General features: G+C 40.0%; 1 protein-coding gene across 5 annotated transcripts in view; it reads right to left on the reverse strand.

Moving 5' to 3' along the window:
• Positions 1-15,273, reverse strand: part of TNKS2 (tankyrase 2) — a 63,365-nt gene extending 48,092 nt beyond the window's left edge. For 3 of the 5 annotated variants that reach the window (XM_082423636.1, XM_082423637.1, XM_082423638.1), the window contains exons 1-3: positions 14,747-15,272; positions 2,412-2,636; positions 72-167 (exon numbers count right to left, since the gene is read on the reverse strand). In XM_082423636.1, the coding sequence (XP_082279762.1) occupies positions 72-167; positions 2,412-2,636; positions 14,747-14,945 (520 nt within the window). In that variant the 5' untranslated portion in view covers positions 14,946-15,272. Of the gene's footprint in view, positions 1-71; positions 168-2,411; positions 2,637-14,746 lie in introns of all 5 variants that reach the window. The other 2 variants (XM_082423635.1, XM_082423634.1) reach the window with 2 other exon arrangements.

Genomic DNA, 15,273 nt, shown 5'->3' on the forward strand with positions numbered 1-15,273 from the left:
CTGACTGTCTACCTAGCAAGCTCCTTCGTTATATTCTTCCCAGAATACCCAAAGAGAGTATGTAGACTTACCAGTCAGCACTGCTTTGGCGGACGGGTCTGCTAAATCCAATGCTGTCCTTCCATCTGTATTTCGAATGGTTGGCTCAGCTCCATGCTGTAAGAGCACTGAAAACAGCAACACTACCTTTCAAGATGGTAATTGTGACAATTTGATTTTAATAAATCATTTTCTCAAAAATTCTGGTCCAGAAGTCTCAAAGTAATTTAAAGACTTTTTATATCCTGATAGTAATGGTAAATGTTATATTTTAAAGATAAGAATATATAAAATATTCCATTATTTAATGTATTAGACACATTTATCTCCCCTAAGCTCAATGTCAGATTTTCCTTTGCTAAACAAGTGACTAAGGACAGATAAAGAACTAAAAGGCAAGTTTACTTGAAAGCTTGTTTTCTGTTTTCTCATACCAAATAAACACTGCCTAGAAAGATTACTCTATAATAACAAAAATGAAATTTCTAAAGCTGTGAATAGCCCAGGAATAGGGATCTGCGGGATTAAAAAAAAAAAGAAAGAAAGAAAAAGAAAAAACCACTCTGTAGAGTTAACAAACCCCCAATCAAAACTGCTACATTACAACCCAAAAAGCATAAAAAGACTTGTGCTATACTCTGTCCATACTGTTATTTGGTTACATAAAGATATTCCATCACACTCTATAAATAGGGAGCTGGGGAAAGACAGGCAAATACATGCAGAAAGGGAAGCTCAGCTCCTGTTCCTTTACAGGGTTAATGTTCATTCCACTGTACTCCTATCTCTAACAGTGATGTCCAATAGAAATAAAATGTGAGCCACATATGTAATTTAAAATTTTCTAGCAGCCAGATTATAAAAATAAAAAAGAAACAGGTTAATTTTAACATATTTTATTTAATCCAATATACCCCAAATATTGTCATTTCAATATTTACATTTATATTGTAAGCGATATAAAATTGAGATATTTTGCATTCCTTTTCTTTGTACTAATCTTTGAAATCTGGTATGTGTTTTCCCCTTACAGTACATCACAATTTGAACTAGCCACATTACAAGTCTTCAACTACCATACTGGACAGTGCAGATCTATAACTATATTTGGAAAACCCTACATTATTAAAGCTAATTATTTATATGCCTGAAACTCAGGTACCCAAAAAGGATTCTGAGCAGAGGGCAGATAACACAAAGGACAAAAACAATCAAAAAAAGATAACACACAGGAAAGGAGAACTGGACAGAGGTTACTAGGTAATCCTTTTCTTATCTTTATAAATTACCTAACCTAATTTAAACTAAGCTCATGACTTCAGTATAAAGTGATTTGGGTTGGTGGAGGGGGTGGGAGAGAGAGAAAGAACAATTTAAGTCTAGCATAGAGCCCCTAGACTTTTCCTAGTGCACAGAACTGGTTTTCTATCTGTCTCAAGGATTTCCAGTGTCCCTGTTTTGCATCAGGAAATAGAGGTAAGGTAGCAGTCCAAAATCTCTGACTCTGTTAAGCTCAGAAAAGTCAATACCGGGTTAATGACAATTCTCAAATAAGCAGCCTTCTCACGTATAATTTTCTGTCAGTGATCAATCTGTTAGGCAAATCCTATTTCATTCATTAAAGTATCCTAAATGACTGACAGTTTTTCCTTCAAATGCTTCTTTACTTATCCTGCCATTTCTACTCTCCTACAACCACCCTAGAAGGAAGCTATAGAATAATGCAGATGAGAAACGATGAAGGCATGAACTCTAGTTCATGCCTTCATCGTTTCTCATCTGCATTATTCTATAGCTTCCTAGCTAGTCTCCCTAATGCCATCCTTTCTACTCAGTCCTCTACCAGATCACTCTTTCTAAAATACACTGCTTTCACCACACTGTTCCCTCCTTAAAAGTTATCAATGATTCCAAACTATCTACGTAACAATATCAAGCTCCTTACCCTGGAATCCAAAGCTCCTTATAAAGAAGTCACTACCTACCTTTCTGACCTTTCTCCCCAGTACTTCCTGGGAAGACTCAGGAAGAAGTGACTCAACTCCAGCCCAGTCACTGCACTTATTATCCTCTAACACTCTGTTCACTTCCACCATGCCTTCATCTGGTTCTTTGTGTGTGTTATTCCCAAGAGAATCCATATTTCTAGAGAAGAGAAATTCTGTACTACTCTATTCTCTAAGATATTTAAGCTCAGTACCACATACAAAAAGACACTCAGTAAACAGTGGTTGGATTAATCACGAAATGTTCTTAAATATTTAAATTCAGCCTGGCAGAATTTGATCACATTACCAAATGAATTCAATTAAGATTCAGAGTAGTTACAAACTAACTATTTCAGAAAACTTCTGGAATGTAAACAGTCTTACCAATGCAAACATCAATCTTTCCTTTAATTGCAGCTTCATGGAGAGGAGTATAATTCCAATTATCACGAGCATTTGGGTCTGCACCATGTCGCAAGAGGAGATTGACTACTTCAGCATGACCAAAAGAGCATGCATTATGAAGAGGAATAAGCCCCCCATCATCACGTGCTTGGACATTTGCACCATTCTGAAGCAAATATTCAACTACATCTTTCCGTCCGAAACCTAGAAGAAAACAAATTATACACATTTAAGTTCTCCAAAGGAAATATATCAAATTAGAATCAATAAGTATAAGCCATGCTAAAATGTTTCTGGATGCAAAACATTAACAGATTCAAGAATTCATTGATGAAATATATCACTAACTAATCTTAATGAGAAGGTCAAAGGGTCTCTCCAATGCATTAGGTAGTACTACTACTAACTTCAGAGGAAGGTTATGAAATTAGTGACTGAAAGCCCAAAGTTCAAACATTTCCCACTCTACAATAGCATTCCTAATTGCAAATAACGAGTTCTGCGTATTCTGTGTGCAGACATTTTCAAGTATTCAAAGTGTATACTAACCAACTCTTGCTAGAATCCCTTTCCCACATGTATCTCATAAAATGTTTCTATTGAACAGGGGGACTATGAGACAGCAACAAAAATGTTTGTATTTGTCTATGTAGTGAAGATAGAGAGAGGTGATACTAAGCAGAAGTGTGATATGAGGTGTCTTCAAAGGAGCCCCTACTTTGCCACTTGCACAACACAAGCAACTTCTGCCTAGGCAGGAGGTCTTCTTTAGAAACCCATGTCCCACAGTTCTGCTCCAATTGCCCCCGTAAGGAAAAAAACCAAAAAAGTCTGACAACTCATTTATACTGGTTAATAGATTTAGTACCAATGAGTTTCAATCTTTTACCATTCCCACATAACAGCACCTAAAATCTTCTTACAGTTAATAGTGAAAAGAAAAGGATTTCAGGCATATGTTAAAGCAGATGGGGAGATATACCTGTGTATTGGGAGAGAGAGAAAAGACCTTTACATTCATCTGAAATTTTATCAGAATATTCTTAAAACCAGCAAGCCTGAATGTAGTCCTTCTAAGAAGACCAGAGTGGAGTTGAATGAGAAAGCAACGACATACAATCTTTCCAAGGTGTATGTCTGAGGCTGGCCTGGCTGCAACTGAGGGAAGAGTTAGATGACTGAAGAGATTAACTGTTTTGTTTTGTTTTGTTTAAATATTCTAAGCTCTAGGTCACAGAGGTGGGTGTCTCTGATACTCCCTATTCTCGATCTTTGATTCTCCCTACCCTCAAAGAGTTTACAATTTAGGATGTGGAGAAACAGTAATCTCAATATACTATAACTGTCATAAAAGAGGTACATAGAAAATGCTACGAGAACTCAAAGAAGAGACTACCCAGCTGGGGGAAAGCAAAGAACAGGAAGGACTATCCCAAAGGAGAGTCCAGTGATGACATGTGAGCTGAAGGCTTACAGAAAAATGAAGGGATCATTAGGAAAATGAGAGGAGAGAAGTGAGGTGAAGAGAAAAGAGATAGGGAGTGGGAAAAAGCTAAGCAAGGAAAGAGCACTGCAGTTGAAGCAGAAGAAATAAAATGTACACAGGCATCGAAGTGTGAAAGAGCTAATCATTCATAGTGGCCAGGACACAGAATGCCCAAGTAGGCAGAAGCCAGATGAGGAAGAACCTTACAAACCACACTAAGGTGGTGTATGGATTTTGTCCTATAGACTAGTGTTTTTCAAGCTGCTTTCAGGCAATAGATTTAATGCAATTTGTTTTTGCCTTTAAAAAAATTGAGATATAATTGACATTAAAGGTTATATTAGTTTCAAGTGCACAACATAATGATTTGGTATTTGTACATACTGCAAAATGGACACCACAATACGTCTAGTTAACATCTATCACCACGCATAGTTAAAATTTTTTTTTCTTGTGATGAGAACTTTTAAGATCTATTCTCTTAGCAACTTTCAAATATATAATACAGTATTATTAACTATAGTCATCATGCTGTACATTTCATCCCCAGGACTTAATTTCACATAACATAATGCCCTCAAAGTCCATTCATGTTGCTGCAAATGGAAGATTTCATTCTTTTTTTTTTTTTTTTTTACAGCTGAATTATATTCCATTGTGTATATACACCTCAGTTTCTTTATCTATTCATCCCTTGATAGACACTTAAGTTTTTTCCCATGTCTTGGCTATTGTAAATAATGCTGCAGTGGCACTATTTACAACAGCCAAGACATGGAAGCAACCTAAATGTCCATGGACAGATGAATGGATAAGACAAATACCATATGATATCACTTATATGTGGAATCTAAAATATGATACAAATGAACTTATTTATAAAACAGAAACAGACTCACAGACATAGAAAACAAGCTTATGGTTACCAAAGGGGAAATGGGGTGTGTGTGCGTGTGTGAGACAGATTAGGAGTTTGTGATTAGCAGATACAAACTACTACGTATAAAACAGATAAATAACAAGGTCCTACTGTATAGCACAGGGAACTTAATTCAATACGTTGTAATAAACACAATGGAAAAGAATATGAAAAAGAATCTATATACATATACACACACACACACATATATAAAACTGAATCACTTTGCAATAACCAGAAACTAACACATTATAAATTAACTATACTTCAATTAAAAAAAAAGAAAGAAAAAAAGAAAGAAAAATAATGCTGCAGTGAACATGGGGGCGCACAAGCCTTTTTGAGTTAGCATTTTCTAATGAAATCCTACATAAAATTCCAATATGTGTCTTGTTCACTGCAAAGATACCCAATGCCTGGTACATAGCTGGCACTCATAAAGTTGCAAATTAACTGAATTCAGTTTAAAATAATACTATTCAGGTTGAATCTGCTGCCTTCTCCTTCACAAAGACCCAAAGGAAATTATCCCCCTATTCCAGAGGCATCGTGTAGAAACAGTACGAAAAATACTGCTATATAACACATCAATGGTCACTGAAGGACAAGCAAATACCTACTAATATACTGTATATTTTAAAACCCTGTTTTGCATCTTCCTTAAAAAAAAAAAACAACTAATAACATGCTAGAAATCAACTCCTATCAGCACACATTTTATTGACTGCAAGTACCAAAATTTAACAAGTTCCTTTCTCATGAATAGTTAGGTTGTGTCTAATCTTTTGCTACTGCATACAATGTTGCCAGGAGTAACTAAAGACAGAAGAGAAAACTGACAGTATCTGGCAACTTCTTTAATTTGGGGAAAAGAGATGACTATCAGATGTCTGAGACACAAAGTAAAACAGGATGTTTTGTGAGATAAGATTATTTGTTTTTGGAAATGCTTAGTTTCAGGAACAAATGCCCAGTAAGTAGAAGGTTCTGTGGATTTTGAACTAAGGAAATTAGTATGAGTTAGCAACTGACATTTTGAAGTCCTGACCATAAAGATGGTGTTTGAAGCCATGCAAGAAAATGAGTGAAGTTGACTACAGAGCACTACTAATTTTCTGTTTTGTTGAAAGAAGTGTATTTTCTATAAAAGATCAATCCCTTCTCACCCTTACACTAAGGCCTTGCTCACCTTCTCAAGGTCTTCCCACTCACATCAGTCTCTCCCTCTCTACCAGATCATTCCCAGCAGTATGTAAACATGTTCTATATCTTCCATTTTATTAAAAACATTCTCCCTGAATTTACTTTTCCATTTCTCTGCTCCCCTGCATATTCAAACCTCTAAGGATTGTCACCAATTCTCTCATTTATTCTTCTCCCAAATCCATCTGGCTTCTTCCTTACAACTGCTTTCATCAAGGCCACTTACAATCTCCATGTTGCCAAACCCAAAAGACACATGTCTGTCCTCATCTGACTAGACCTCTCAGCAACATTCGACAACTGACTACTCCCTCCCTTGTGAAACATCTCTCCAAGTTTCCATGACATCACACATCCTGGGTTTTCCTTGTCTCATCTGTTCATTTAACAAATGATCAGGCAATATCAACCATGTAATGGATGCTTTTCTGGGTGCCTGGGACATACCAGTGTACAAAACAGACCAAATCTCCGCCTTTGAGGAACTTCTATGGAGGTGGGGGAGATGAACAACAAATGCACAAAATGAGTACGTTAGAAGGTAATTAGAGGGAGACTTTCCTGGTGGTCCAGTGGTTAAAACGCCACGCTCCCAATGCAGGGGGCCCAGGTTCGACCCCTGGGCAGGGAACTAGATCCCACATGCATGCTGCAACTAAGAGCCCGCATGCTGCAACCAAAGATACCGTGTGCTGCAATGAAGATCTGGCGTAGCCAAATACATAAATAAATAAATATTTTTTTAAAAAAGGTAATTAGAAAAAGAGTAGAATAAGAAGTGACCAGGGTGTGTGTATGGAGGGGGTCATAAAGTGGAACAGGGAGGTCATCATAGGCCTTACTGAGATGGTGACATTTGATCAAAGACCTGAAAGAGACAGCGTTAGCCCTACTGACCAACAGTTAGAAGGCCAGAGTAAATGGAGCCAAGTGAGAAAGCGGTACCATAGCAGGTGAGGTTAGAAGTAATGAGGACCAGCTAGAGAGGCTTGAGGACCACTGTAAGAACTGGCTTTTTTACTGTGGGGAAAAAGGGAGTGTCACTGCAGGGTTCTGCGCTGGTAAATTACATGGTATGACTTATATTTGAAAAGTACCCTCTGGCTGTTGTGTTGAGACTAGATTTAAGGGGGTTTAGGATAGAAGTAGATGAGAGATTATGGTGGTTTGGACCATAATGTGGTGGAACTTGTCAGAATATTACGTAACAGATTCTGGGTACTCTGAAGGTAGACCCTGCACAGTTTGCTCACAGATTGGACGTGGGGTGAGGGTAAGAGTGAGGAGGTTAAGAGAGGGCGGGGGCGAGAGGAGTCATGGATGACTCCAAGGTTTTCGGACTAAGAAATGGAGTGGTGGAGTTGGCATCAACTCAGATGGGGAAGGCTGCAGACAAAATAGGTTCATGGCAAAAGATGAGGAATTCAAGTTTTGGACATGTCCTACTTCCCTGGGGGTTTCTTGCTTATTCCACCCAATTTTTAATGCCAGGATTCCTCAAGACTCAGTTCTCTACCCTCTTTTCCCTCTTAGATGATCACATCTTCTCCTATGGCTTTAAGCACCACATAGATACACAACCCGCAAATTTAAATCTCCGGTCTAGACTTTTCACCTGAATTCCAGACTGTTTACTGGACATATCTCCACCTCGGTATTTCAAAGGCATCTCAGATTCAACATGTTCCCTAACTTCTCTTCATTCCACCAACACTGCCCCAACCCACTGTCTCCAGCCTGAACTATTGCAAAAGTCTCCTTAATTGGGCCTCTCATTTCTACCCTGTCCCCAGAGATCTTTTAAAGACAATCATCATATCATACCCCTGTTTAAAATAGTTCACTGGCTTCCCACTGCTGCTTAGAATAAAATTCAATCACACTCCCGCGGCCTACAAGGTCTGCTGCATGAACTGGCCGTTACCGCCTTCTCAAACTTCATTTCATACCACTCTTCCCTTTCTGAGCTGTGATCCAGCTTTCTTTCAGTTCATCAAGTATGCCAACCTTACTTCAGTGGTACATGCTGCCTGTCTGCTTGGACTCCTCCCTTGCTCTTTGCATCCCTCATTTCTACTCATTGTCTAATCTGTTTAAATGTCTCCACCTTAAGAAGGCCATCCCTGAGCATTCTACCTACAGCAGACCATTCTGCACACCCACATTCAATTCAGTTGGTTTTCCCCTCTCCTTCACTAGAATGCAAACTTCAGAAAATAACACAGGAGTTTCTGTCTTTGCTGTTCACAGCAGTATCCTCTGGCACTTATTAAAAACTTGTAATTACTGTTTAGTACTTATCTCCCGGACTCTCAAGTTCCGTAAAAGGAGGATCAATGTCTATCTTAGTTCATCATTACTTCCCCAGTGTCCTTCACACTGCATGGCACATAGCAATTTGTTGATATTTGCTGAATTAATATATCACGGTATGAGAAAAGGAGACTGAGAAATACAACTAAGAAAGAATGGCACTGCAGAAGCCACGAGGGAAAATTTCAAGGAGGGAAAGGCCAAATCTGCTGCCACTATGCTCTGGCCTGAATCTTCCTTACCACAGCCTGGGTACTGCTGATCACACTGTCCTCCCAAGCGAGCCACCCACAGCTGCCCCAGTCAATGGCTCTGCTATCCCAGCCACGCAGCACCCACCTGGAAGAAAAGCTTTTAAAAAAGACTTAGGTTGGAGAGTAAGAGAAAAGGAATCAAAATAAAGAAAAATTAGTAAAGGTACCTCTTTCTTTGGAGAGTGACTTGATGTACCCAAGCACTTTGAGAAGGATCACTCTTTCTTCAGTGGTAATCGACACATCTGAAGTAGTCAAAATGGCGACTCACAGAGTAACTTCCCAAAAAAGGTGTGAGGTAGGCATAGAAATAGGTGTAGTAGAACATCTAGTTGTTACAACAGATAGTGTCAATTAGGAAGATATCTGTTCTAAAGGATCAGTGATCAAGCTGAAGAAAGGTCAAGTGTAGCCTTTTGTTAAAATACCATTGAGAAGAGAAGAGGGCTGCCTCAAACCAGAGTTGAAGAGAGAGAATCGATACTGATGTGTCTGACTAAACACTGAAATTGAAGTTCTAGCTAGGGAGGAGACACGGGGAGAAAGGGTTAAGGTGATTTTACCTACATAGTTACCAACAGTCCAAGACACAGATGACTTCTACTTCAATAACTGTATCAACATGATTTCCTAGCCGTTAAGAGGTCTGACACCCATCTGGAGACTGACTGACAGATCAGCATGTTTTCTAAGTCACAGTGTAAGGACTATACAATATGTGCGCAGAGGTCATGCTGCTATCCTGAGACAGTAGATAAGAGTCTGAGATTTTGAATGTTTGAAGCCACTTCTTGACATGAAAGGAATTATTTAGAGGGGGTCAGCAGGTAGCTATTTCAAATTTTAAAATCTTCTACTTTTGGAAGTTCGGTGAAACCTTAGGTTTAAATGGCTTCCCAATCTCTGAGGGCTAATTCCTGATAAAATCCCCATTCTTATGGTGTCAAGAATAGTTCAAAGCACTTCTGTTAAGTACTCATTTCTTGAAGAAAAAATAGTTTTGCAAGGTATATTCTGTTCATGCTCTCACTGGCCAGGTGAAACATTAATAGGCATATCCTTAGAGTCATGCCAATCTTCATATCCTAAGGATTTCTTTATAAAGGAATCAGAAGCCTACAGTTAGCACTCATGGCTGCTCAGGATACACTGTGGTTTATTTTATAATTATGGAATAGCACTCATCTTCAAACATGAAAATCCTGATGAAATCATACACTGAGTTTGAATCCACTATAAAGCACTGACAGTGAAACAAAACAGGCTTATTTTGAAAGTAAATTTGCTGATCAATAAACTGTGTTACTTAATGGCAGGCATTGTCCCCTGTTCATTTCTGTTTACTGGACAAGGCCAGTACCTGGTATATAGGAGGACTTGATAAGCATTTGTTTGGTGCATGGCTAATACTTTGTTGGAACAGTAAGCAAACGACCTCCACAGAAAACATGAAGTTAATGATTTGTGATGACTAAGAAAAGTAGTCTATTCAATTTCTCTTCTGTCAAATTTCATTACAATCTAGACGCCATCAGTTTCAGCAGTCCCAGGAACTGTCTTGCCAACCATGACTATTGTTAACAGTATCATATTTTGCTGTTCTACTGGAAACATGCTTTCATCTGAATGGCTTCCAGAAAGCTGTGAAGCACTGCAAGTCACTACAGAGAAACCAACTTAGACTCTTAGGAAGTTTCATTGAGAGCCACCACCTCCCCCTTTTTACAGTCCAAAGGTGGAATGGGCCATTGATGATGCAGCTGGTTCAATATGAAATGACAGTGATGTCTTGCCAACCTAAAAGTAGGCTGGTGTCATGTAGGGCTTTGCCAGAAGGAAACACTCAGAAACAGAAAATGTCAACAAATGCCATGAAACAGAGAAGGCTCCTGTGGCCTAGGAGATGGGAATGTATAATCAAGCAGCCTTCAGCTTGACTTACACAGCCAGGACTCGTCAGATTTTTTTAAGGGATATCATTTTATACTTCTCATTCACTATTAACTTTAGTTTACTAAGATCCAGAAAAAGTACTTCCCACGTATATTTCTTGAGAATGAGGAACACAAGGGAGAAGGTTTTGCCTAGCTCAACTTGGGACAAATAATCTGGTCAGAGTGGGAGAAACTTGGAAAAGGATGCCATGGCCTCTGGGGTGATGAAATTCTGACAACCTGAATGCGGAAATACTGCACAAGTACTCCAGACTGGTTGTTACTGAAGTCAACTGCCTACCTCTAAATCCATCAAGTGCTGAGGAAAAAGGTATAACTCAAGTCTTGATAATATACTGGGAGATGTGATAAGTCAAAAAAAATTCTGAATTCTTAAATAGACTGGTTTTTATTTGATACTGTGGTTTTCTACTGATGCAGAATTTAATTATTACCCACAGCAAAAACCAATCCTAGAAACAAAAGTCTATAATTCTAGCCCTAGGTAAGAAATGTGGGTACATTCTGCGTATCTCCCATAATTATGACGGTGACCTACAGCCAAAAGAAGGAAATGCTTTTGAAACATTATTGGAGGTCTTCAATAGCACCATTTGGGGAAAGGATATCAATGGCAATCACAAAAGCTATTATATCTTTGGTAACTGAGTTGTTAAAATCTTCAATTGGAAGAATCATTCCACTTTCTTATACCAGTCAGATTCTGACTTACTGGTCCCATTGCCTACCCTAAACAGAAATCCTTTCTACAACATCTCTGAAAGATGCCAATCCAACCACTGTTTGGAGACTTCCAGCCAATCCCACAGTTGAATAGATTGTTAAAGGCAGTCTGACTCCTTGTAATCTTTCACCTACTAGCCCCTAGTTTTGACTGCCAAGGCCAGAGGAGTCATATCCTCTCACTTTCTACTTGACTATCTTACACATATGTGAAGATAGCAACATTGTTTAACCTTAGTCTTCTTTCATCTCTAGAATAAGTAACTCTAGCTTTCATATCAGTTGCTTGTATAATAAGTTCCAGATGCTCTAGTTCCATTTCCCTCTTTCAGGGAAAAACAAACAAACAAACAAACAAACAAAAAACCCCTCATATGCAATTCACATAATTGAATATAATAAAGTTAAGTCTGACTAGTCCAATGTATATGGCTGAGTAGCATACTACAAATACAGAACACTAGCAACACACTACAAAAACAAATGTTGCCTTGTTTAACCAGAACTCTAACAATGCAAGTTCTTTTTAAACTTGTCATTCCCTAGCTACATACATATGTATCATCTCCTTTCCACCATCTCTATACCTGAATTCCTTGAACCTAATAAATTATTACACGTATTTTTCTACTGAATGATACCTCTCTGCACACTCCGAAGAATATTTAAGATTCTCAAGCCAGGGAATTCTATTCCTCCCAGCCCAGTCCCCCGAGTTCTAAGATTCTTGAGAATACTGTGTATTTCTTTCTTTGGCTATGATGGACAACAAGATGACTTTCTCCCAAAGATTCTGTCCCTCTTCATTTTTCAGAAATAAGTTCAGAGAAGCAATCTCCTTTACTGAGATCTGCTGTTTTCTAGGGGATTATACTGTCAAGAATTTCAGATGCTATTGCTTTTAGCAAAATTAGAGCTGTAGCCTTCCTACCACCAACCTGCCTCTACAAGTTTTGTAATGTGTCACAAAAAAGTCATTCATATCCTCTGTGTGTGTGTGGGGGTGGGGGGGTGGGGGGATGTAGGTAGGGGGCTGGTGGCAGAGGGATTGAAGAGGGAACAATTTTTCTCATAAGAAGTGACTTCTTAAAGCATGCTTATCTAAATGTAATCTAGACCAATAATAGGAGAAAAGTTCCTGTTTATGTTGATTACTTTTTTCATTTGATAGAAAAACTTAACTCCTCTAGGACTGGCAATTGATTATTCCTTTAATTGAACTAAATATTTTAGATGAAAAGACACACCAAATTTTTTCTAATCTTTTCTATCGTGATTCATTTTACTTTTCGTTCCTGTTCCTTGGAAATCCAAACAAAAGGACAAAATCATGTCTACCCTACCCCCCAATAAAACCTCCAAGCTTTAATCGGCTTAAAATAAAAATTTCCCTCCCATAGCTTACCCTATAATGTACAAACACAAGAAACTGCTTGGTCAGGCAGTTACAAAGTCCCACCTACACTGAGCTTCCAATAACTTGCTTACACGCATATTAACATAACGAATAACTCACCACCTACGAAGAGTTTATAAAATATATTCTCCACATATTAAGAAAAATGCAGCTGGATGCACTTATTTAAAAATTAAGAAAAGAGGTTCTCTCTCATTAATCTAATAATAATTTAGATTGAATTTACCGAGCTAATTAAAAAAAAGTTTCTAATACACCTGAGTTTAAATGCAGGGCTTTAAAGCTCTGATTTAATGCAGACTATTAGTAATTTTTATTTTATTACTTTCTTTTATACCTTGACTTCTTAAGCTTATAACCTGTACCTGATAATTTGGGTAAATTGTGAGAGGTAAGTTGGTTCCTAAAATTAGTTTTCCATTTCAGTCTAAACAAACCACATGAAGTCTATGTAAAAAGTACTTTGCAATGTTGGGACAGAACTCAGGGTGGGACGGTTGGGAGGAAAAAGGTCAATAAGAAGCTAATCCATAATCTTAAGCCTCTAAATATTACTATTTTCAGATATGAACTCATTAATGCAACAAATTCTTGAAAGGTAGCAACTAAGATCTTCTTTGGTTATTTTTATCCCACAGATCAAGTGAACAGAATATAAGTAACACTACCCCTTGGATTACATATCGTTGGTTATGACGGTTTGCCAAATCAGTTATTTAAATGCTTTTACACGGACAAGCAGGACAATCCAAATTAGCTGAGGACAGGCAGCACTGATCATCAAAAATTTTAGGCAAAATGGCTAAACAGAAGATTAGACTTTGGTATTCTTCACCCTTCCCTTTCTGCTGCCCACAGGCTGTTTCTAGTTCTCCCACCGATGGTCCCCCAAACCTTCTCCCTTAAAAGGCTCCTAAATGGGAACCCAACAAATTTGTAATTGATGGAGAAAGCATACCTCCCAGTAGTATTTACATTTTAAAACAGGTACAGGTTAAAACAAACAAATCTCCCATGGGTAGAAAGTGTAAAAGCAATGTCTGTGAACAAGGAAATCTTTCTTATGCCCCTCTGCTCATCATTCCTACTCCAAAAAAACCAGAGTGCTTTAAAACATACCCTTCTGCTTTTGCAAAAAATTATTTTAAACAATCATGTAACGCACGAAGTGAAAAACCAGCATTATCGGAAGTATGAGACTCTATTCCCACTTTCAATTGCGCATGGCTCACTTGATACAGGTAATCACGATCCTTCCTCAAAGTGAAAAGTATAAATGCTTTATAGAAATAAGATGTAAATTTAAAAAAAAAAACGTAATTCAAACGATCTAAATCTCAGAATGAGGCGAGGTTAGCCCCAATTTAAATTCTAGATACAAGCTAGAGTACCTGCACCATCTTTCCTCGCATTCTACTACTTTCCACCCCGATTTGTACGAGTCTGGCAGAGATTATCCGCCCGCACACAACCTAAGTCAGGTATCAATTCTCCCAAACTTGACTCTTTCCAGTTCTAGTCTCCAGAAAACTTGCTAATGACTGCTACCCAGGTAAACCTACTAACGCTAATGTGTCAATGATCAATTAAGCTGCTGCTCCTAAATCACATCCCTGCATTTTACAAAAGCATTAAGAACGTAACCCAAAGGCTTTTTAAGAGTTATAGTGGAACGTGCAAGAACGATAGATTTTGGAGATAACTGGCCTTTAACTCACAAGGCCTACTACCTCCCTACTCTTTCTAGTATGTAGAGGCCTTTTAGGGTAGTAAGACCGGAAGTTGGTACAGGTATTGTCGATACAAAACAAAGCGAAAAAGCCCAAACAAAAAAACCCACAGCTTCCAGTGAGTGCGGCACATTTGCCCCCTAGTCCCCTAGGGGACTCCTCAGTCCCCACTAGACGAGATCGAGATAACCAGGACCGGAGTCCCAGGGGGGAAGGCCGGGGGCAGAGGAGCACTGTGTCTGGTTTCGGGCCTGCGAGCCGGGGTGCGCAGGTGGGGTCTGGGGGCGAGGCGAGGTGGCGCTGGCCCCGGTTACCTGCGGCGAAGTGGAGCGGGGTGGACTTCCTCCCCGCCGTGTCGCGGCTGTTCACCTTCTCTGGCGTCACCAGCCTCTTGACTCGCTCCACGTCCCCGTTGCGGCACGCCTCGAACAGCTCCCGAGCGGCCGGTTCCACGGCCTCGGCCGCCGCGCCCGCGCAGGCCGCGCCCCCGCCAGCGCAGCGGCGGCCCGACATGATCCTGGCCGCCGCCGCCGCCAGCAGCAGCGCCAGCAACGGCAGCAGGAGCCCCGGCCCCGCGAGCAGGAGGGCGAGGCCCCCGGGAGGAGAAGCGCTCAGGGCCCGGGCCGCTCGGATTCCTGCTGTCACCGGGCTCGGCGCAGTCCCATGGCCGCGCCGCCGCGCGCCCCTCGCTCGGCCTCGCGACCCCGGCTGCCCCGCGGCGGCGGCGGAGGCAACGCGAACCCGCCTTTCGACCCCGAAGCGACGCGGAGGCGGAAGCTGGCAAGGCCCCTCCTGCCAGCTCCTCTGAGCCCTGGGAGCGCACGTGACGTCACGCTGCGCG

Source organism: Balaenoptera physalus (genome assembly GCF_965194825.1).
Source record: "Balaenoptera physalus genome assembly, chromosome: 14".
Lineage (NCBI taxonomy): Eukaryota > Metazoa > Chordata > Mammalia > Artiodactyla > Balaenopteridae > Balaenoptera > Balaenoptera physalus.